At 38.7% G+C, this 23,120-nt stretch overlaps 1 protein-coding gene across 2 annotated transcripts in view; it reads right to left on the bottom strand.

Moving 5' to 3' along the window:
• LOC110454123 (filamin-B-like) overlaps positions 1–23,120 on the bottom strand; it is a 72,215-nt gene that overhangs the window by 7,560 nt on the left and 41,535 nt on the right. The window contains exons 14-24 of one of the 2 annotated variants that reach the window (XM_021503499.1): positions 22,946–23,119; positions 22,355–22,498; positions 21,369–21,494; positions 17,096–17,347; positions 16,634–16,781; positions 15,863–16,044; positions 14,450–14,701; positions 12,481–12,578; positions 8,173–8,407; positions 5,813–5,818; positions 2,565–2,717 (exon numbers count right to left, since the gene is read on the bottom strand). In XM_021503499.1, coding sequence (XP_021359174.1) covers positions 2,565–2,717; positions 5,813–5,818; positions 8,173–8,407; positions 12,481–12,578; positions 14,450–14,701; positions 15,863–16,044; positions 16,634–16,781; positions 17,096–17,347; positions 21,369–21,494; positions 22,355–22,498; positions 22,946–23,119 — 1,770 coding nt within the window. The remainder of the gene's footprint in view (positions 1–2,564; positions 2,718–5,812; positions 5,819–8,172; positions 8,408–12,480; positions 12,579–14,449; positions 14,702–15,862; positions 16,045–16,633; positions 16,782–17,095; positions 17,348–21,368; positions 21,495–22,354; positions 22,499–22,945; position 23,120) is intronic. The other variant, XM_021503498.1, reaches the window with a different exon arrangement.

The raw sequence follows: 23,120 nt of genomic DNA on the forward strand, positions 1-23,120 counted from the left end.
TAACAACCAAAAAACCAGCGTTGTCAAAATATGTCTTCGTTGCAGTCTCGAGAATTAGTAACTATTATTTAAAGGGACGGGGGGAGGGGGGCTACGATTGACCCTTTATCCTAGAAAATGATTGATATTTTATCCAAAATAGTCAAATAGGGACATTGTCAAAAGAATTATATATGCAAAAATTGCTGCAATTTTGACAAAAGGTGTAAATGATAGTTTATGTAAATCGTCTTATGTCCCCGGCTTCTCTCTCTCTCTCTTTCTCTTAGAAGATGACATTATTACCAAATCATTGACATTTGGCCCAAAACGTGCGGTTACAACTAGATATTGAGCGTGAACTGAATATTCTGAACAACACAATGCCATTTACAATTTATATGATTATAATTAAATAGATTAAAGTATGCAGGATCCGTTCCCTCGTGGTTGGTGGACTGTCAGTTAGTCATTTTCATAAAATGGTTTTGTGTCCAGCAGCTTTGCTGCATTTTCTTGTTATTGATTGAAATAAGCATCTGTTTGAAGCATGAAGTCAGTGTTTATTGTTGATCGTTTGTCGACGTAATTGAGACTGAGAATAAAAAATCCTTACCAAATATACACTGGTTAAAAATAAAAAAATAGTGCAACTTCCAACAGGATCAGAAAAGATAGAAATGCGCAGCTTGTTGTAAAACGAAGACATACAGTCATCTTTGGAAGCTTTATTTATACAATTGGATTGTTTAGGTCACCTTGCTTATTACGGGCGAAGGGACACTGAGTAGGACGCGAAAAAAACCGTTCATTATACCTTACAGAGTAGAGACAATCAATAATATGAGTGTATATTATGGTGGATAATATAATTTTAAATTGTTGTACACATAATCATCCAGAGCGGCTAATCATTATCACAGTCCCAACCAAGGATGACTTATATGTTATAATAGGTAGAACTTCATGTTTTGAGTAGGAGTTTAAAATATCTGAGCAGAACAAATGTGTGACCAACGTTAGGTCGAATTTGCGTTGGAGTTCAGCATATAAGTATTCATTTAATAATTGTGTAGGGCTAACGGAATATGGGTTTTTCATTCAGTAAGACCGCCATTATATTTTTCTCATTTGAAAGGAGCAGTTAGATATATATTTATCGCTGAATCACACAGTCGTTATTTAGATATGTACTTAACTTTGGGTAAAACAAACAGAATATGCAATATAGTCTCTTCAGACCGAATAATGGAAACAGTGCAATTTATTTTTCAGCAGCTATTTTCACTGCATACTCATCAATTTAGAAATACCCTATGGAAAACAGTGTAAAATAGTCTATATGTATGTGTTTAACTGATCGAATGGTATTATCGTCGGGTCGACCTAGCCGAATATGTTTATCAATGAGTCGAACAAGTCGAAAACATGTTTTGAGCCAAAATAACCGAATATTTGCTTTAAGCCAAACTCACCGAATATACTTCATAAGGTTGAACATAACCAAATGTGGGTCCATTGTCAAGTCGAACGCGATACATACATGTATGTGTATAATGTGGAGATGAAGGGAACACATTTATTTATCGACGATTCAAACTGACCGAATTAGTATACATCTGTAAGTCAAACGGACAGAATACATATCAAACTGACCGAAACGAAATTCATCTCTATGTTAAACGGACCGAATACATATTTATCTCTATGTTAAACTGACCGAATACATATTTATCTCTCTGTTAAACTGACCGAATACATATTTATCTCGATGTCAAACGGACCGAATACATATTTATCTCGATGTCAAACGGACCGAATACATATTTATCTCGATGTCAAACGGACCGAATACATATTTATCTCTCTGTTAAACTGACCGAATACATATTTATCTCTATGTTAAACTGACCGAATACATATTTATCTCGATGTCAAACGGACCGAATACATATTTATCTCTCTGTTAAACTGACCGAATACATATTTATCTCGATGTCAAACGGACCGAATACATATTTATCTCTATGTCAAACTGACCGACCACATATTTATCTCTATGTCACACGGACCGAATACATATTTATCTCTATGTTAAACTGACCGAATACATATTTATCTCTATGTCAAACGGACCGAATACATATTTATCTCTATGTCAAACTGACCGAATACATATTTATCTCTGTGTCGAACTGACCGAATACATATTTATCTCTATGTCAAACTGACCGAATACATATTTATCTCGATGTCAAACGGACCGAATATATACTCATCACTATTTCAAACTGACCGAATACATACTTATCTCTTATGTCGAACTGACCGAATACATATTTATCTCTATGTCAAACTGACCGAATACATATGTATCTCTATGTCAAACTGACCGAATATATACTCATCACTATGTCGAACTGACCGAATATATACTCATCACTATGTCGAACTGACCGAATATGTTTTTATCACTATGTCAAACGGACCGAATACATATTTATCTCTATGTCGAACTGACCAAATATGTAATCATCTCTATGTCGAACTGACCGAATATATACTCATCGATATGTCGAACTGACCAAATATGTGTTTATCGTTGAGACGGACGTTGAGTATATGTCTGCCTGGTCCCACTGGCCGGAGCTGGACTGTCAGTGTGCCGTCACTATTTGGTGTGGACACGACCGGCACTATCTCGCTGTTAGGTCCAGTACAGTTCACTCTAAGTTCACCTGTGTAAGACAAATACTTCATACTTAGCTCACCTGTGTAAGACAAATACTTCATACTTAGCTCACCTGTGTAAGACAAATACTTCATTCTTAGCTCACCTGAGTAAGACAAATACTTCATTCTTAGCTCACCTGTATAAGACAAATATTTCAAACTTAGCTCACCTGTGTAAGACTTACGTTTTATTCTTAACTCACCTGTGTAGGACAGATGCTTCATTCTTAGCTCACCTGTGTGATACAATCAAGCCTTTCACACTCAACTCACGTTTGTGAAATATTAAAAAGGTTCAGCTTCAACACACCCGAGCAAGTCAAACTGTTTACTCTAAACTCACATGTGTGAGAAAAAACCCCGCATTTACCTTGGAATAGCATTTAACAATCAAACTGTTCGCTCTGAACTCACATGTGTAAACAAACTATAGACATATATCAATAGGGGAAATCATAAATAACTTACTCTTACCTGACATGAAAGCTTATAGTGTTGGAAATAGGAAAAAGGCATTCCAATAATAGGTGTCTGAAGTTGAATAATTTCTTAAATTTAACATCTTACACTAGTAGACACTAGATAATTCGCTACTGTTCATGTTGGGACATAATTATGAATCTCTAAATCTAAAAAGAAATATTATAACTGGATTATCTCTAAGGAAAGGTCTTACGAAAAACTACTTTATAAAGGCATTCCAATATTTACTATGGTAAGAAAAACATCTCTTCAAAATGTTATCACCATGCAAACTGTAACAGCTAATTTTGTTAGTACAATTGTAGTATAAATAGCATACCACCAGTACACAATTCATACCACACCTATCGAAATAAATGTCATACATAGTACCACCAGTACACAATTCATACCACAGCTATCGAAATAAATGTCATACATAGTACCACCAGTACACAATTTATACCACACCTATCGATATAAATGTCATAGATAGTACCACCAGTACAGAATTCATACCACACCTATCGATATACATGTCATACATAGTACCACCAGTACACAATTCACACCACACCTATCGATATAAATGTCATCCATATAGTGCCACCAGTACACAATTCATACCACACTTATCGATATAAATGTCATACATAGTACCCCCAGTACACAATTCATCCCACACCTATCGATATAAATGTCATCCATATAGTGCCACCAGTACACAATTCATACCACACCTATCGATATAAATGTCATACATAGTACTACCAGAACACAATTCATACCACACCTATCGATATAAATGTCATACATAGTACCCCCAGTATACAATTCATACCACACCTATCGATATAAATGTCATCCATATAGTGCCACCAGTACACAATTCATACCACACCTATCGATGTAAATGTCATGCATAGTACCACCAATACACAATTCATGCCACACGTATCGATATAAATGTCATACATAGTACCACCAGTACACAATTCATACCACACCTAACGATATAAATGTCATGCATAGTACCACCAATACACAATTCATGCCACACCTATCGATATAAATGTCATACATATAGTACCACCAGTACACAATTCATACAACACCTATCGATATTAATGTCATACATAGTACCACCAGTACACAATTCATACCACACCTATCGATATCAATGTCATATATAGTACCACCAGTACACAATACATAAATCACCTATCGATATAAATGTCATACATATAGTACCACCAGTACACAATACATAAATCACCTATCGATATAAATGTCATACATATAGTACCACCAGTACACAATTCATACAACACCTATCGATATTAATGTCATACATAGTACCACCAGTACACAATTCATACCACATCTATCGATATAAATGTCATATATAGTACCACCACTACACAATTCATACCACACCTATCGATATAAATGTCATACATAGTACCACCAGTACACAATACATACATCACCTATCGATATAAATGTCATACATATTACCACCAGTACACAATTCATACCACATCTATCGATATAAATGTCATATATAGTACCACCAGTACACAATTCATACCAATAAATGTCATACATAGTACCACCAGTACTCAATTCATACCACACCTATCGATATAAATGTCATATATAGTACCACCAGTACACAATACATAAATCACCTATCGATATAAATGTCATACATAGTACCACCATTACACAATTCATACCACACCTATCGATATAAATGTCATACATAGTACCACCATTACACAATTCATACCACACCTACCGATATAAATGTCATACATAGTACCACCAGTACACAATTCATACCCCACCTATCGATATAATTGTCATACATAGTACCACCAGTACACAATTCATACAACACCTATCGATATAAATGTCATACATAGTACCCCCAGTACACAATTCATACCACACCTACCGATATAAATGTCATACATAGTACCACCAGTACACAATTCATACCACACCTATCGATATAATTGTCATACATAGTACCACCAGTACACAATTCATACCACACTTATTGATATAAATGTCATACATAGTACCACCAGTACACAATTCATACCACACCTACCGATATAAATGTCATACATAGTACCACCAAAATAGATTGTCATACTCCTATCCATTATTATATACATATAAAATTACCCTTCAATTATTGTAAGCATTCCTGTTTCATCCAAAGCTAATCGAAAATAATGGTGGGGAACCGGCTAAATACTTTCTACATTAATTCATATTGGTAAAACATATCTGCTACAATCATACAACCGGCACTTACAATACATTCAATAAACTGGTTTAATCGGGAGCCTATTTGGCGAAAACAAAATCGACACTATTGAAATAGTTATTTCTAAAATATCCTGACTAATAGTTTCCATGCACATTGACCAGGTTCCTCGACACAATGGGAGTATAAGGATCGGCGTGACACAGAAACAATCAACACTTACATGGATATACATATATAAGGGGGCGTGGGAGAGTTGTACAATGCATGCGTTGGTACAACACGTATATATAAATACTGAGTCATGCGAGGTCATCAACAATACATATAGCCTCGATTATCACGGGATATACTTACAACTTTCTGTCGAGAAAAATGTAAAATAAAAACCGCACAATCAATGTTAATTAATTACAGGGATTCACAACATTAATCATAAGCAGAGAAGCCAGCGACTCAGCGTGAACTTAAGTAAAAGCATTATACATTGTTTTTCCTTTATGAAAGACATCAACAATAAGGTACTGGATGTTGTACATCATCCCCGGTAAATATAAGATTATGATAGATAACGAGATGAGCTCTTTTCAGCAAGAGTATAAAAAACAATGATAGACAAGAACTATTTAGTTTAACAAAGCAGTTAAATTTCAACGTGTTCAGCCTCAATTAGTAAATACTTCAGTTTGGTGTTTATATGTTAAATTAAGCGTCTAAACATTGATGTGGTGTTTGATGTTTTGTACTCCTGTATAGAATGGTGTCTACATGCCTACAAGCAAACGTTGTATTTGGTTTCAACATACCCGTGGATAGTTTGGCGTAAACACGTTTGTGTTTATATTGGGGTCTATAATACAGTATTTAGTACGGCGCATACATACCCGTATTTAGATTTATATCTGCATACCTGTCTTTAGTTAAGTATCTACATATCACAATCTAGTTTGGTGTTTTATTATCCGCTTCTGTACCCAAGTCTACGTACCCGTCTGTAGTTTTGGGTCTACATATTCGGCTTTAGTTTTCAGTTTACACATCCGTCTCTAGCTTTAAGTCTACGTACCCGCTTCTATTCCTGAGTCTAGACACCCGTCTCTAGCTTTGAGTCTACGTACCCCGCTCTAGTTTGGTGTCTACACACCCGTCTCTAGCTTTGAGTCTACGTACCCGCTTCTATTCCTGAGTCTACACACTCATTTCTAGCTTTTAGTCTACGTACCCGCTTCTATTCCTGAGTCGACACCCCCATCTCTACCTTTGAGTCTACGTACCCGCTTCTATTCCCGAGTCTACACACCCGTCTCTAGCTTTGAGTCTACGTACCCGCTTCTATTCCTGAGTCTACACACCCATTTCTAGCTTTTAGTCTACGTACCCGCTTCTATTCCTGAGTCGACACACCCATCTCTACCTTTGAGTCTACGTACCCGCTTCTATTCCTGAATCGACACACCCGTCTCTAGCTTTGAGTTTACGTACCCGCTTCTATTCCTGGGTCTAGACACCCGTCTCTAGCTTTGAGTCTACGTGCCCCGTTCTAGTTTGGGGTCTACACACCCGTCTCTAGCTTTGAGTCTACGTGCCCCGTTCTAGTTTGGTGTCTACACACCCGTCTCTAGCTTTGAGTCTACATATTCGGCTTTTGTTTTGAATCTACGTACCAGTCTTTATATTTAAGTCTACAAGACCGGCTCTAGATTTGAGTCTACACACCTGTTTCTAACTTCAAGTCTACGTACCAGGCTCTAGTTTTTATTCTATATCTTGTACGTACTCGGCTCTAGTATGGTGTCTTCGTATCCGGCTCTAGAAATTAAAGGGTTCTACGTATCCGGCTCTAGTAATTAAAGGGTTCTCCGTATCCGGCTCTAGTAATTAAATGAGTCTACGTATCCGGCTCTAGTAATTAAATGAGTCTACGTATCCGGCTCTAGTAATTAACAGGTTCTACGTATCCGGCTCTAGTAATTGAAGGTGTCTACGTATCCGGCTCTAGCAATTAAAGGTGTCTACGTGTCCGGCTCTAGTAATTAAAGGGTCCTACGTATCCGGCTCTACTAATTAAAGGTGTCTACGTATCCGGCTCTAGAAATTAAAGGGGTCTACGTATCCGGCTCTAGTAATTGAAGGTGTCTACGTATCCGGCTCTAGAAATTAAAGGGGTCTACGTATCCGGCTCTAGTAATGAAAGGGTTCTAGGTATCCGGCTCTAGTAATTGAAGGTGTCTACGTATCCGGCTCTAGAAATTAAGGGGTTCTACGTATCCGGCTGTAGTAATTAAAGGGTTCTACGTATCCGTCTCTAGTAATTAAAGGGTTCTACGTATCTGGCTCTAGTAATTAAAGGGGTCTACGTATCCGGCTCTAGTAATTTAAGGTGTCTACGTATCCGGCTCTAGCAATTAAAGGGTTCTACGTATCCGGATCTAGTAATTAAAGGGTTCTACGTATGCGGCTCTAGTAATTAAAGGTGTCTACGTATCCGGCTCTAGTAATTAAATGTGTCTACGTATCCGGCTCTAGTAATTAAAGGTTCTACGTATCCGGCTCTAGTAATTAAAGGTTCTACGTATCCGGCTCTAGTAATTAAAAGGTTCTACGTATCCGGCTCTAGAAATTAAAGGGTTCTACGTATCCGGCTGTAGTTCTGAGTCTATATACCCGGCTCCAATTTGGGTGTCTTCGTAACCGACCCTAGTTAGGGGTCTACTTACCCGGTTCTAGTTTGGTGGTGTCGATGCTGACGACGATAGGCCTCCCTACTACTCCTTCTCGGATACTAATAGGGTCTATTTGCGGGGGTTCCTTGTTTATGTGGACACTCTCTGTCACACTGGTACGGATACTGGGAGGCCTGTGTTCCGGCGTCCGGTGGACATTCACTTTTAGTGGACAGCATTTCAGAGGATGTTTATTCCAACTTATATTTAGAAGGTAGGCGCCTGGTTCCTGTATCAAACAAAATAAAACATTCGATAATTGTATAAATCTTTGTTTATCTTTCCTAATGTTACATCAGTAAATGGTATGTTTTATGTTTTATCGGTTAAGAAAGACGAATTGCTACGGAGCACATATATTGACTCGGGTAGTAGGAAGACGTCGAATGTCTAGTATGTTTTACCTTGGTGTATAGAACATTTGTATTGACTCGGGTAGTAGGAAGACGTCGAATGTCTAGTATGTTTTACCTTGGTGTATAGAACATTTGTATTGACTCGGGTAGTAGGAAGACGTCGAATGTCTAGTATGTTTTACCTTGGTGTATAGAACATTTGTATTGACTCGGGTAGTAGGAAGACGTCGAATGTCTAGTATGTTTTACCTTGGTGTATAGAACATTTGTATTGACTCGGGTAGTAGGAAGACGTCGAATGTCTAGTATGTTTTACCTTGGTGTATAGAACATTTGTATTGACTCGGGTAGTAGGAAGACGTCGAATGTCTAGTATGTTTTACCTTGGTGTATAGAACATTTGTATTGACTCGGGTAGTAGGAAGACGTCGAATGTCTAGTATGTTTTACCTTGGTGTATAGAACATTTGTATTGACTCGGGTAGTAGGAAGACGTCGAATGTCTAGTATGTTTTACCTTGGTGTATAGAACATTTGTATTGACTCGGGTAGTAGGAAGACGTCGAATGTCTAGTATGTTTTACCTTGGTGTATAGAACATTTGTATTGACTCGGGTAGTAGGAAGACGTCGAATGTCTAGTATGTTTTACCTTGGTGTATAGAACATTTGTATTGACTCGGGTAGTAGGAAGACGTCGAATGTCTAGTATGTTTTACCTTGGTGTATAGAACATTTGTATTGACTCGGGTAGTAGGAAGACGTCGAATGTCTAGTATGTTTTACCTTGGTGTATAGAACATTTGTATTGACTCGGGTAGTAGGAAGACGTCGAATGTCTAGTATGTTTTACCTTGGTGTATAGAACATTTGTATTGACTCGGGTAGTAGGAAGACGTCGAATGTCTAGTATGTTTTACCTTGGTGTATAGAACATTTGTATTGACTCGGGTAGTAGGAAGACGTCGAATGTCTAGTATGTTTTACCTTGGTGTATAGAACATTTGTATTGACTCGGGTAGTAGGAAGACGTCGAATGTCTAGTATGTTTTACCTTGGTGTATAGAACATTTGTATTGACTCGGGTAGTAGGAAGACGTCGAATGTCTAGTATGTTTTACCTTGGTGTATAGAACATTTGTATTGACTCGGGTAGTAGGAAGACGTCGAATGTCTAGTATGTTTTACCTTGGTGTATAGAACATTTGTATTGACTCGGGTAGTAGGAAGACGTCGAATGTCTAGTATGTTTTACCTTGGTGTATAGAACATTTGTATTGACTCGGGTAGTAGGAAGACGTCGAATGTCTAGTATGTTTTACCTTGGTGTATAGAACATTTGTATTGACTCGGGTAGTAGGAAGACGTCGAATGTCTAGTATGTTTTACCTTGGTGTATAGAACATTTGTATTGACTCGGGTAGTAGGAAGACGTCGAATGTCTAGTATGTTTTACCTTGGTGTATAGAACATTTGTATTGACTCGGGTAGTAGGAAGACGTCGAATGTCTAGTATGTTTTACCTTGGTGTATAGAACATTTGTATTGACTCGGGTAGTAGGAAGACGTCGAATGTCTAGTATGTTTTACCTTGGTGTATAGAACATTTGTATTGACTCGGGTAGTAGGAAGACGTCGAATGTCTAGTATGTTTTACCTTGGTGTATAGAACATTTGTATTGACTCGGGTAGTAGGAAGACGTCGAATGTCTAGTATGTTTTACCTTGGTGTATAGAACATTTGTATTGACTCGGGTAGTAGGAAGACGTCGAATGTCTAGTATGTTTTACCTTGGTGTATAGAACATTTGTATTGACTCGGGTAGTAGGAAGACGTCGAATGTCTAGTATGTTTTACCTTGGTGTATAGAACATTTGTATTGACTCGGGTAGTAGGAAGACGTCGAATGTCTAGTATGTTTTACCTTGGTGTATAGAACATTTGTATTGACTCGGGTAGTAGGAAGACGTCGAATGTCTAGTATGTTTTACCTTGGTGTATAGAACATTTGTATTGACTCGGGTAGTAGGAAGACGTCGAATGTCTAGTATGTTTTACCTTGGTGTATAGAACATTTGTATTGACTCGGGTAGTAGGAAGACGTCGAATGTCTAGTATGTTTTACCTTGGTGTATAGAACATTTGTATTGACTCGGGTAGTAGGAAGACGTCGAATGTCTAGTATGTTTTACCTTGGTGTATAGAACATTTGTATTGACTCGGGTAGTAGGAAGACGTCGAATGTCTAGTATGTTTTACCTTGGTGTATAGAACATTTGTATTGACTCGGGTAGTAGGAAGACGTCGAATGTCTAGTATGTTTTACCTTGGTGTATAGAACATTTGTATTGACTCGGGTAGTAGGAAGACGTCGAATGTCTAGTATGTTTTACCTTGGTGTATAGAACATTTGTATTGACTCGGGTAGTAGGAAGACGTCGAATGTCTAGTATGTTTTACCTTGGTGTATAGAACATTTGTATTGACTCGGGTAGTAGGAAGACGTCGAATGTCTAGTATGTTTTACCTTGGTGTATAGAACATTTGTATTGACTCGGGTAGTAGGAAGACGTCGAATGTCTAGTATGTTTTACCTTGGTGTATAGAACATTTGTATTGACTCGGGTAGTAGGAAGACGTCGAATGTCTAGTATGTTTTACCTTGGTGTATAGAACATTTGTATTGACTCGGGTAGTAGGAAGACGTCGAATGTCTAGTATGTTTTACCTTGGTGTATAGAACATTTGTATTGACTCGGGTAGTAGGAAGACGTCGAATGTCTAGTATGTTTTACCTTGGTGTATAGAACATTTGTATTGACTCGGGTAGTAGGAAGACGTCGAATGTCTAGTATGTTTTACCTTGGTGTATAGAACATTTGTATTGACTCGGGTAGTAGGAAGACGTCGAATGTCTAGTATGTTTTACCTTGGTGTATAGAACATTTGTATTGACTCGGGTAGTAGGAAGACGTCGAATGTCTAGTATGTTTTACCTTGGTGTATAGAACATTTGTATTGACTCGGGTAGTAGGAAGACGTCGAATGTCTAGTATGTTTTACCTTGGTGTATAGAACATTTGTATTGACTCGGGTAGTAGGAAGACGTCGAATGTCTAGTATGTTTTACCTTGGTGTATAGAACATTTGTATTGACTCGGGTAGTAGGAAGACGTCGAATGTCTAGTATGTTTTACCTTGGTGTATAGAACATTTGTATTGACTCGGGTAGTAGGAAGACGTCGAATGTCTAGTATGTTTTACCTTGGTGTATAGAACATTTGTATTGACTCGGGTAGTAGGAAGACGTCGAATGTCTAGTATGTTTTACCTTGGTGTATAGAACATTTGTATTGACTCGGGTAGTAGGAAGACGTCGAATGTCTAGTATGTTTTACCTTGGTGTATAGAACATTTGTATTGACTCGGGTAGTAGGAAGACGTCGAATGTCTAGTATGTTTTACCTTGGTGTATAGAACATTTGTATTGACTCGGGTAGTAGGAAGACGTCGAATGTCTAGTATGTTTTACCTTGGTGTATAGAACATTTGTATTGACTCGGGTAGTAGGAAGACGTCGAATGTCTAGTATGTTTTACCTTGGTGTATATAACATTTGTATTGACTCGGGTAGTAGGAAGACGTCGAATGTCTAGTATGTTTTACCTTGGTGTATATAACATTTGTATTGACTTGGGTAGTAGGAAGACGTCGAATGTCTAGTATGTTTTACCTTGGTGTATATAACATTTGTATTGACTTGGGTAGTAGGAAGACGTCGAATGTCTTGTATGTTTTACCTTGGTGTATATAACATTTGTATTGACTCGGGTAGTAGGAAGACGTCGAATGTCTAGTATTTTTTACCATGGTGTATCGAACATTTGTATTGCGTGTGGTGTTTAAAATACACAGATTCCATATGGTGGATACACACGTGCATTACCTGTGGTGTGTAAAAGCAAGTGTAGTACTGGGGTCCGGTAGGACGGGCATCGACATGTATTTCATGGTTGACGCTGCTTAGGAGTACATCGGGAGTACCTGAAGATAAGAACGTGAAACGTCACCATATCATATTGATATCACACACTGAAATAAGCAATAATGACATCCATGACACACCATAATACCAATCAATCAATGTTTTATTATAGTGTCACGCATCATTAAATTCACAAACAATCATTCATAAAATATCATATACAGCGAGTTTATAAAAGATGCCCGGACGATATCGGCTTATGAGACACTTGTAACTATTTGTATGTACATCATGTGTAAAATGAAACTGAAGACCTAGCATATATGTATAAAATATATCCTCATAGTGTATTACATGTAAAAAAACCCTGATAGAATCACATACCTTTCTTCATCACATTACATTACAGCTAAATCAATATTGCGATACATTATAATTTACAATTGTATATTAACACATTTAAAAGCGACCGCCTCCGTCCCATCATAAAATGAATTGTTTTAGAAAGTGAAAATTGAAGCGCATTATCCTGCAATAAACAAAACAACTTTTCAGTTGAAGTAAGTTCATTATAATAAATAAAGGAGTTCATTGCGTTTTTGAATCGATCCTATCCTATCCTATCAATATACACAGGACAGTCACAAAGGAAATGCGACTCATATTCCACTATATTTAAGCAGAAAGGGCATTTCATTTGCTCTACTGGCAAGTTACTGTAGCGTCCAGTTTCCAACATTAAGGGGAGACAACCGAGTCTGAGTTTAGCGATTAGGCTCCGATAGTGACGTGGTATAAGTGACGTTATATAATGTTCCGTCAACTTGTCCTTTTTATATCTTCTGTATGGTCTTAGTTTACTGCTTGAAATTGTGTCGCTCATAATTACGAGAACCAAAAAGTTTCGTCATTCCTGTTAATGTAACCGGTAATTGTACGTAGTTTGGTTTTAACAGATACGTGAGTGTTAAGTATATTTGATACCTTAAGTTGGTTTCCTAAATTGCGGACACGCCCTTCCCACGAGTTCCTTCTCCTAGATGACCAGATATACACCTTATGTAGAAGCCTATCTGTATCCACATTTTTTTAGTCTATAGCAAAGTCTAAAAACTTCTTTGTGTTGTTTTGCCCGACAAGATGACCATCCAAAATCTCCAAGGACACCAGTATTGGAAGTATATTTATTCACTCCAAGAAACGCTTTCATTGCTCGGTTTTGAATGTTGTTGATTAAGCGTTGTTCCGCTTTACCCCAAATACAAGAGCCGTATAACATAATTGGTTGTACTAATGACTCAAAAAGACTGGTATATACGGAGTATGACATTCCGCCACTGGCGATAAATTTACTAATTAAAACTCCAAGTGCACGACTGGCTGATTTCGCTAATTCCTGCACAGCAAAATTCCATGTAAGATGTTGATCAAACCAGATCCCAAGGTATTTATATTTATCTTTGATGACGATCGGAGTGTTGTCCAAAGAGAAGCTAGCGTTGGTTAAAGGTACAGAAGAATGACGGAAGTGAATCATGTTCGACTTACTGTGGTTCACCAATGATTTCATTTTTTTACACCATGATCGAACATAATCAATTTGACGCTGCAGTTTATCCGGAGTTGAAGCGAGGAGTACAATATCGTCAGCATAGAAGAGCGAAGAAATATTAAAATCATCAACATTCATTCCACTGTCTATATCACGAAGTTCTTTTATAAGATCATTGATGAATATAGAAAAAGGTATTGGTGAAGCCAAACAGCCCTGTTTTAATCCCCTTCCGACGCTGAACCAATCAGTGAGACGATCCTTTACTTTAATACAGCATTTTCGTCATCATACAGGGACTTGATAGCCTAAATCATATAACCGTTCACTCCGACAGGTTTCAGTTTTATCCATAGAATACCTAACAGTTACACTCACCTTTCGGAGCATTCGTGCCGTCGATGTAGAACACAGTGGGCTTTCCTACCCAGGCTTCTTTCAGTCCCGGACCCGTCAGCACCACTTTAGGAGACATGTATGGAAACTTAGGGCCATTGTCAACTTTGTAGGAGGGAGGACGGGAAGAGCGCGAGCTCATACTCGGACTTGTGGGGACGTACACTGCTGATATCCGGGGACCCCCTACTCCGGACTCGTCGTCGGTCACCGTCGTACTGGACCGTAGGCTGGCTGTAAAACAAGATTATCTTACAGTAATTGTGTGGTGATTAGGCACCTGTCTATGACCCTGGCTGTTGTCTCTTTAGGCACCTGTCTATGACCCTGGCTGTTGCAAGGATGTTAAAAACAAAGCAATGGTTCGTCATCAAACTAGATAATGTTTGTAAAACATGAACGACTCCGCCGTCCTGTGAAATTATTTTCAGTGTTTAATAATGTTCTATGAGTTATAACAACGACTTTGGTCTTCACAACCTGAAATATGTACGCATTCAAGGTAATCTTACAATAGTATGCATCAAGTAAATAAATAGCGAAATATCGAGAGAAAAAATCTATGAATAGCAACTTATCCGTGGTACATTTCCCACCAAATTCCATCAGCAAAATCAGTTGTAGACTGATGACTAAATTGGTAAATGATTTTCTATAAATAGCAATAGTGGCCTTGATCTTGACCAGGTGCCCTTGATCTGTCAAATTTCATCATCGGACATGACATCATCGAAAGGATAGAGAACGTTCAAAGAAGATCTATAAAATTTCTACCCGGATTTAAGACTGTTAGCTAAAGCGAGAGGCTATGCCGTTTGAAGCTTCCAACCTTAACATACAGGCGCTTGCGCGGAGACATGATAAACATAATTAAGTTTATGATCCAAATTTGGTGAAGGGCTTGTTTGATCTCGTCGCTAAAGGAAAAACTCGTGGACACAGTAAAAAATAAAACAACACTGTCATTTAGATATTAGATAACATTATTTTACTCATAGAATAATTGATATCTGGAATAGTCTCCCACAAGATGATATTTAATCTCGTAACGTATTTTAATTTGAGGAAAGATCTTGAGTTGAAGTATGATCCTACAGCGTTTAATATAAAGACTTTTTTTATGTTTACCACAGTGTATTTCAAATTATATTCATGTGGATATAGCGGCAACAATGCCTGCGTCCACTAATATCCTATTAAATCCTATAAGATCATGTTCCGCTACTTTTAATCAAGCTGACCCAAGGTACCATAGGGATAAAGGCATCGCTTCATTTTATTTTACTTTGTTTTACCGTATCATAAAATGGCATCGTAGCCAAGCCAGTCTTACTTTTATTGTATTCGTAAATCATATGGACGCTAATACTATTGACATGACTTATTCATACTTACGTTGGTGTTTTAGGATATGGAGGCGAGGGTTTGGAGGGTAGCCAACGTCCGATCTGTGACGTAATACAGTTATCCTCGGGGGTTTCCGATTAGAGTCGGAACTAGTGTAGCTCGGAATCTTCCGGACAGCACGTCTTTTCCTCTTTCGGGGATCGTTATTGTTGGACGAGTCGCTGTCACTGCTGAACCATAGAACACATCAACTTACCAACCTAGTACTATTGACGAACACGCGCCGATCTACCTTCCTTACATTCAATTGGTTTAGTATGATATCTGGCATTTTATAGTCCCGAGATAGTACACCTTCTCGTTGCAATAAACCCAGCATCACCCCCGTAGATCCTCGAACCAGACACGCACAACCTTACGCATACAAACACACATCTGCTTCAAAGGTCACCTACAAATATTCATTCCTCCCACACACAATAACACAATGGAATCGCCTTCCCACAGCAGCAGTACAATGCACAACACTTAAGGACTTCAAGGCACAACGCACAACACTTGAGGACTTCAAGGCACACGTAACCTATGCAGCCCTTGAAGCCCTCACACGCTAGTACATACTCCGGCACACTCGCCAGCTTTTATCTTTAATCTTTTACCCTACACAAAAAAATCCAAAACACTAATCACTGTAAATAATCCCTCATTCACGCCTCTGTGCACAGGTAACGATGGCACAATCGTAAGCATTGATGGAGCCTCCGTATATATAAGAAGAAAAGAAGAAGAACATCGACACGAAAGGATATTATTATTTACCTGGTCCCATCCGGATTGTTGAGTACGATGATGGACTGGAATGAAGGCTGTTCGTCTACGACGCCCTCTGGCTGGCGCGTGGCAAACCCTAGGTAGGGGGTGTTTGGCAGGGCAAGGCCACACCACCGCACGTCTATGTAATGTTTGCCTGTCACATGTCAGAAATCATATACTCAATTTGTTCGAGGTATAGAAGTTGCTTATCAATCTTAATTTAATTTTTATAATGTATCGTGAATAAAGCATTAATTTATGTTCCAAAAGAAATATGTTCTTCAATGAAAATAAAATCCTCAAAAAAGTGAACTAAATGGACTTTATAGTAATCCTTAGTAATACGAAGTAACGAAGCATATATTTAAAACCCAAGTCTTTGAGAAAGTCAGATTGTGATGTGATCATACCATGGTATTAATGCGTAATATTTGATTGTTTTCATCACTCAGCAAAAGAAGTAAATACCTTCTTCCTTCGGAGTAAAAACAAGAATATGTTTTCCAGATCCTCTTGAATCTACGGCGGTTGGAACCTTGAAGCTCGGACCGTGTATATCTGCAGTTAACTCCCCTGGACCAGCTTCGCTAGCGTCAAACGGTATCTGTTTCTCCTTGTTGACGATTAAAGGTATGCGTTCTCTGTCGTCCACCAGGGGGCGCCATCCTCCCGACACGCGCACTCTTGACGGACACACAATCCGCGGTTTGAAGGGACTCTCTGTTCAACATGAAAGTTAAATTAACAGGTCGCCCAATGTTGTTGATAACACATATTTACATTTGAATGGCATTGTCACTATATATAGCTGTGTCGTTGATGGGACTTTAATTACCATGCAGCATGAGACACAATTCTTAGCGTATTAATACAACACTGACCGGAACTACATTATCCAATGTAAATAAACATGACGGCTGTTGAAATATCGCTGGGCATTGTGAGACTTGACAATGTAATTGTAAATTTACGTTTAAAAGAAAAAAGAAAATATATATAAAAAAACTTTTATTACAACAAAAACAAGACCAATGTCTGCAATATCGTACACAAATGCACATCGTTTGAAATCACCAATGCCGGCAATGGAAACAATTTTTTAACAATCATGCAATTTATCAGAAATATCGTCTGTTACACTGCACTGATCAATAGGGGTTCATTACAAATGTCTGAAATACACATATTCGATAGACCTACTGCCACATATGTTACCGACCTACTGATATGAGTCACACACATAACTGAACATTTCAGACATTTGTAACGAACCCTGTGCTCTGTCGCAAGATCACTCACTTCAAACGTATCAGTATCACGCGTCTCACAGCCACGGTTTCCTCAGTTTCTGACGACATGTCAAATAACGAGGATGTGGTAGAAACTACCGACTGTAATCAGATTGCCATGCAATCGACATAAAAAAATTACGCCTGGATTGTTCACAAATTCCAACTTTTCTCTCTGCTAATTTTAACTTCCAAAAATAACTCCCTCGTGGAGGTCAAGGTCGGATTCACGGTGTTCACTGTATTTATTTATCCATGCCAGAAAATTGTTCCCGGGAAAAATCGGAACAATTTAAAATCTAATTTTCAGCTCAGATTTCTATTGATAAACTTAAATCAATGTTAAAATTTCAAAGTACTTATTTCTTTGCTAATCAGCACGCGACAATACGATGTTCAAATTATTGAACGAAATTGTGTGGACTGTCGATAAGGCGGGCATTTTTAAGTTTAAATATAAATTATAAGTTAAAAAAGAACATAAGAGGCAGAGAAAACGTAAATATAAGTATTGAACTGTTTTTGTATGGTATTTATCGCGCATTATGATTTGTCTGCTTGCAAAGCTGTGTCATTCAAATAGATCATACATACCATACAAAAACAGTTCAATGCTTAAATATATTACTCTTTCGTCAAGACGTTTCCCACCTATCCATCATTTCCGATACATTGACACCCGAGTTCACCGTATCCTTAACATCGTTAAGGTAGAACATAACGTTGAAAACAGTATTAGTTGATAAGCATGCAGGCCAGAGGTGGAACAGGGGATTGTCCTATTACCTTTAGTACTTTAGCTGAGTAATAACCGTTGCAGAAATAATGCAATATAGCCTTACCAGCCATTCAACACAATAAATTCGAAAGGGTCGCACCAAAGACCAGGGATGGAATAAATGGTAGGTGTGCCAGTAAAGGGTCGCACGATAGACAAGGGATGGAATAAATGGTAGGTGTGCCAGTAAAGGGCTACAGGAGTACCTAATTATATGAAGGAGAATATTCCAGTTGTACAGTTGTGCAACATATCACTTTTGCTTTCAGAATAGCCTCTTGAGAGAAGACACGAAAGCAAACTAATGATTCTGCAAGGGACTTCCCATTTGATAAACAACAGGTGCTATTCCAGTTTGAACATGATTACAGATTGAAGTTAGGTTCCGTCAGGGCATACTAGTATACAATAAGAATACAATTATCTGTTCTGGATATATTATCCTTCCGATCAATGCTGCCAATTTATGCATGTCATGGATACTGAATTTTCCACGCAGCAAAACTTAAAACCAATGAAAGGGCACAGGGCTTATCTCCTAAAAAGTGTACTTTTAAGGGAGCATACGGATCACTGTCAATTTAGGACAGGTTATTTTTTGACATCGGCCTATTAGCGGTGACATATTAGAGTCTACTCACTGTCTATGTCCTATGAGCGGTGACATATTAGAGTCTACTCACTGTTTATGTCCTATTAGCGGTGACATATTAGAGTTTACTCACTGTCTATGTCCTATTAGCGGTGGCATATTAGAGTCTACTCACTGTCTATGTTCATTAGCGGTGACATATTAGATTCTACTCACTGTCTATGTCCTATTAGCGGGGACACATTAGAGTCTACTCACTGTCTATGTCCTATGAGCGGTGACATATTAGAGTCTACTCACTGCCTATGTCCTATTAGCGGTGACATATTAGAGTCTTCTCACTGTCTATGTCCTATTAGCGGTGACATATTCGAGTCTACTCACTGTCTATGTCCTATTAGGGGTGACATATTAGAGTCTACTCACTGTCTATGGCCTATTAGCGGTGACATATTAGAGTCTACTTACGGTCTATGTCCTATTAGCGGCGACATATTAGAGTCTACTCACTGTCTATGGCCTATTAGCGGTGACATATTAGAGTCTGTTCACTGTCTATGTCCTATTAGCGGTGACGTATTCGAGTCTACTCACTGTCTATGTCCTATTAGGGGTGACATATTAGAGTCTACTCACTGTCTATGGCCTATTAGCGGTGACATATTAGAGTCTACCTGTCAATTTAGGACAGGTTATTTTTTGACACCGGCCTATTAGCGGTGACATATTAGAGTCTACTCCCTGTCTATTTCCTATTAGCGGTGACGTATTGGAGTCTATTCACTGTCTATGTCCTATTAGCGGTGACATATTCGAGTCCACTCACTGTCTATGTCCTATTAGCGGTGAAATATTAGAGTCTGTTCACTGTCTATGTCCTATTAGCGGTGACATATTAAAGTCTACTCACTGTCTATGTCCTATTAGCCGTGACGTATTAGAGTCTACTCACTGTCTATGTTCATTAGCGGTGACATAATAGAGTCTACTCACTGTCTATGTCCTATTAGCGTTGACATATTAGAGAGTCTACTCACTGTCTATGTCCTATTAGCAGTGACATATTAGAGTCTACTCTCTGTCTGTGTCCTATTAGCGGTGACATATTAGAGTCTACTTACGGTCTATGTCCTATTAGCGGCGACATATTAGAGTCTACTCACTGTCTATGTTCATTAGCGGTGACATATTAGAGGCTACTCACTGTCTATGTCCTATTAGCGGTGGCATATTAGAGTCTACTCACTGTCTATGTTCATTAGCGGTGACATATTAGAGTCTTCTCACTGTCTATGTCCTATTAGCGGTGACGTATCAGAGTCTACTCACTGTCTATGTCCTATTAGCGCTGACATATTAGAGTCTACTCACTGTCTATTTCCTATTAGCCTCCTAAAAAGTGTACTTTTAAGGGAGCATACGGATCACTGCCAATTTAGGACAGGTTATTTTTTGACATCGGCCTATTAGCGGTGACATATTAGAGTCTACTCATGGTCTATGTCCTATTACCGGTGACATATTAGAGTCTACTCACTGTCCATTTCCTATTAGCGGTGACGTATTAGAGTCTACTCACTGTCTATGTCCTATTAGCGGTGACATATTAGAGTCTACTCACTGTCTATTTCCTATTAGCGGTGACGTATTAGAGTCTATTCACTGTCTATGTCCTATTAGCGGTGACGTATTAGAGTCTACTCACTGTCTATGTCCTATTAGCGGTGACATATTAGAGTCTACTCACTGTCTATGTCCTATTAGCGGTGACATATTAGAGTCTACTCATGGTCTATGTCCTATTACCGGTGACATATTAGAGTCTACTCACTGTCTATGTCCTATTAGCGGAGACATATTAGAGTCTACTCACTGTCTATGTCCTATCAGCGGTGACATATTAGAGTCTACTCACTGTCTATGTCCTATTACCGGTGACATATTAGAGTCTATTCACTGTCTATGTCCTATTAGCGGTGACATATTAGAGTCTCCTCACTGTCTATGTTCATTAGCGGTGACATATTAGAGTCTACTCACTGTCTATGTCCTATTAGCGGTGACATATTAGAGTCTACTCACTGTCTATGTCCCTGCCATCCATTCGGATGTTAATGCGGTGGACACCAACATCTGTCGGATAGTAAACAACAGTGTGTGTTCCGTCTTCTTCCGGTGTAGTTGTGCACTGTACCGGGTGGTTAGGACCTGTAACAAAGTAGTACCTTTATCAGGTGTATGTGTTGGCATACAGATATGTGTTGGCATACAGATATGTGTTGGTATACAGATATGTGTTGGCATACAGATATGTTTTGGTATAGATATGTGTCGGTAAACATATATGTGTTGGCATACATATATGTGTTGGCATACAGATAAATGTATGTGTTGGCTTACAGATATGTGTTGGTATACAGATATGTGTTGGTATTCATATATGTGTTGATATACATATATGTTTTGGTATACAGATATATGTTGGTATCCAGATATGCCTTGGTTTGGATTTGGTTTTATTTTGCTTAACGTCCTTTCGGCAGCTTACGTGGTTTATGGACGTGCCCTCATGTATGTTGTATATGCGTGAATGTGTGTTTGTGTTCAGGAGTCGGGGTATATTGGTATAATTTCCTCCTTGTGACAGCGCTGATCTGATGCCGACTTTATAGTGCCATCTCACTAAAATACCATGCCAAAGGCACCCAGCACAGCATTCCGCCCGGTCATATAAGGCTGACTACGGGTGAACCAGTTGTTAACATTTCCCTCAATGCTGAACATTTAGCACGGAATAACAACTACCATTTTAACGGCCTTTAGTATACTTCGGCCGGAGGACAAAACCCACTGCCTTCCTCACCTGGTCAAACATTCAACATTAAGCCAAAAATGAGGCGTTGCCAAGCACGGCGCTCTGAGGGAAAAGGTCGTTAGAATTAGAAGGAAATCCCCAATGTAGAGGTTTACATATATGTGTTGATGTTCTATCATTTGATGATGCTAATGAAGAGACAGTCATTCATATTTATATATCAAGATACTGTCCTTTGCCTAACATGACTTACCAGTTATGATCACAGACAGATCCCCCGAAAATCCTCGGGCGTCTACATTAAATTTCGCTGGAGAATCTTTCATCCCCATTAAAAGTCCTTCACCTGTGGCTTTGGGTGACGTCAGCTCGTCTATCTCCTGTATGAACGGTGACCCTGACACAACATGATGTACGTAAGTTATGACGGAAATGAAGCAAATAGACGAACTTCGGTACAAGCGGTCTACTACTAAGTCCCATACAGCGTTACACAGATCACCTAGTGGAAACGTAACCTTCGTCCCTTTTCAATGTGACGATGAATAGCCTGGACCACATTGGCCAATTAGACAAATGAGAATTGGTTTCAAGCACCGAAATGTACTGGTGAATGATAATAAAAAATATTCCCTCAAAGAAACAAATTATTTAGTCGTTGTCAATGAGTAATACAACGGATTCTTTTGTCCTGCTTTTTTTTTTATTTAACGACACTTTTACATCTGTATCTTGTTTAAAACGATTTAACAGTTCTGATTTTAGACACATGTAAACGTAATAGAAATAACCACTTCCACTCGATTCATATTGTCCTTGTTTTCCATCTAAGACAACGACCTACCTTTGACGCTGACGCCGTCATACACCACGAACACTTTGTAAAGTCCCGGACCACGTGGTCGGAACACTATCCGAAACACATCGGGCTTTTCCTCCTTTATTTCAGCAGGGAATCTGAAGCCATTGTGCAATACCTCAGCCTCCAGTCGTCCATTTGGGGCGTTGGTACAGTCAGC

The sequence above is a fragment of the Mizuhopecten yessoensis genome, unplaced genomic scaffold (genome assembly GCF_002113885.1).
Source record: "Mizuhopecten yessoensis strain PY_sf001 unplaced genomic scaffold, ASM211388v2 scaffold7685, whole genome shotgun sequence".
NCBI lineage: Eukaryota > Metazoa > Mollusca > Bivalvia > Pectinida > Pectinidae > Mizuhopecten > Mizuhopecten yessoensis.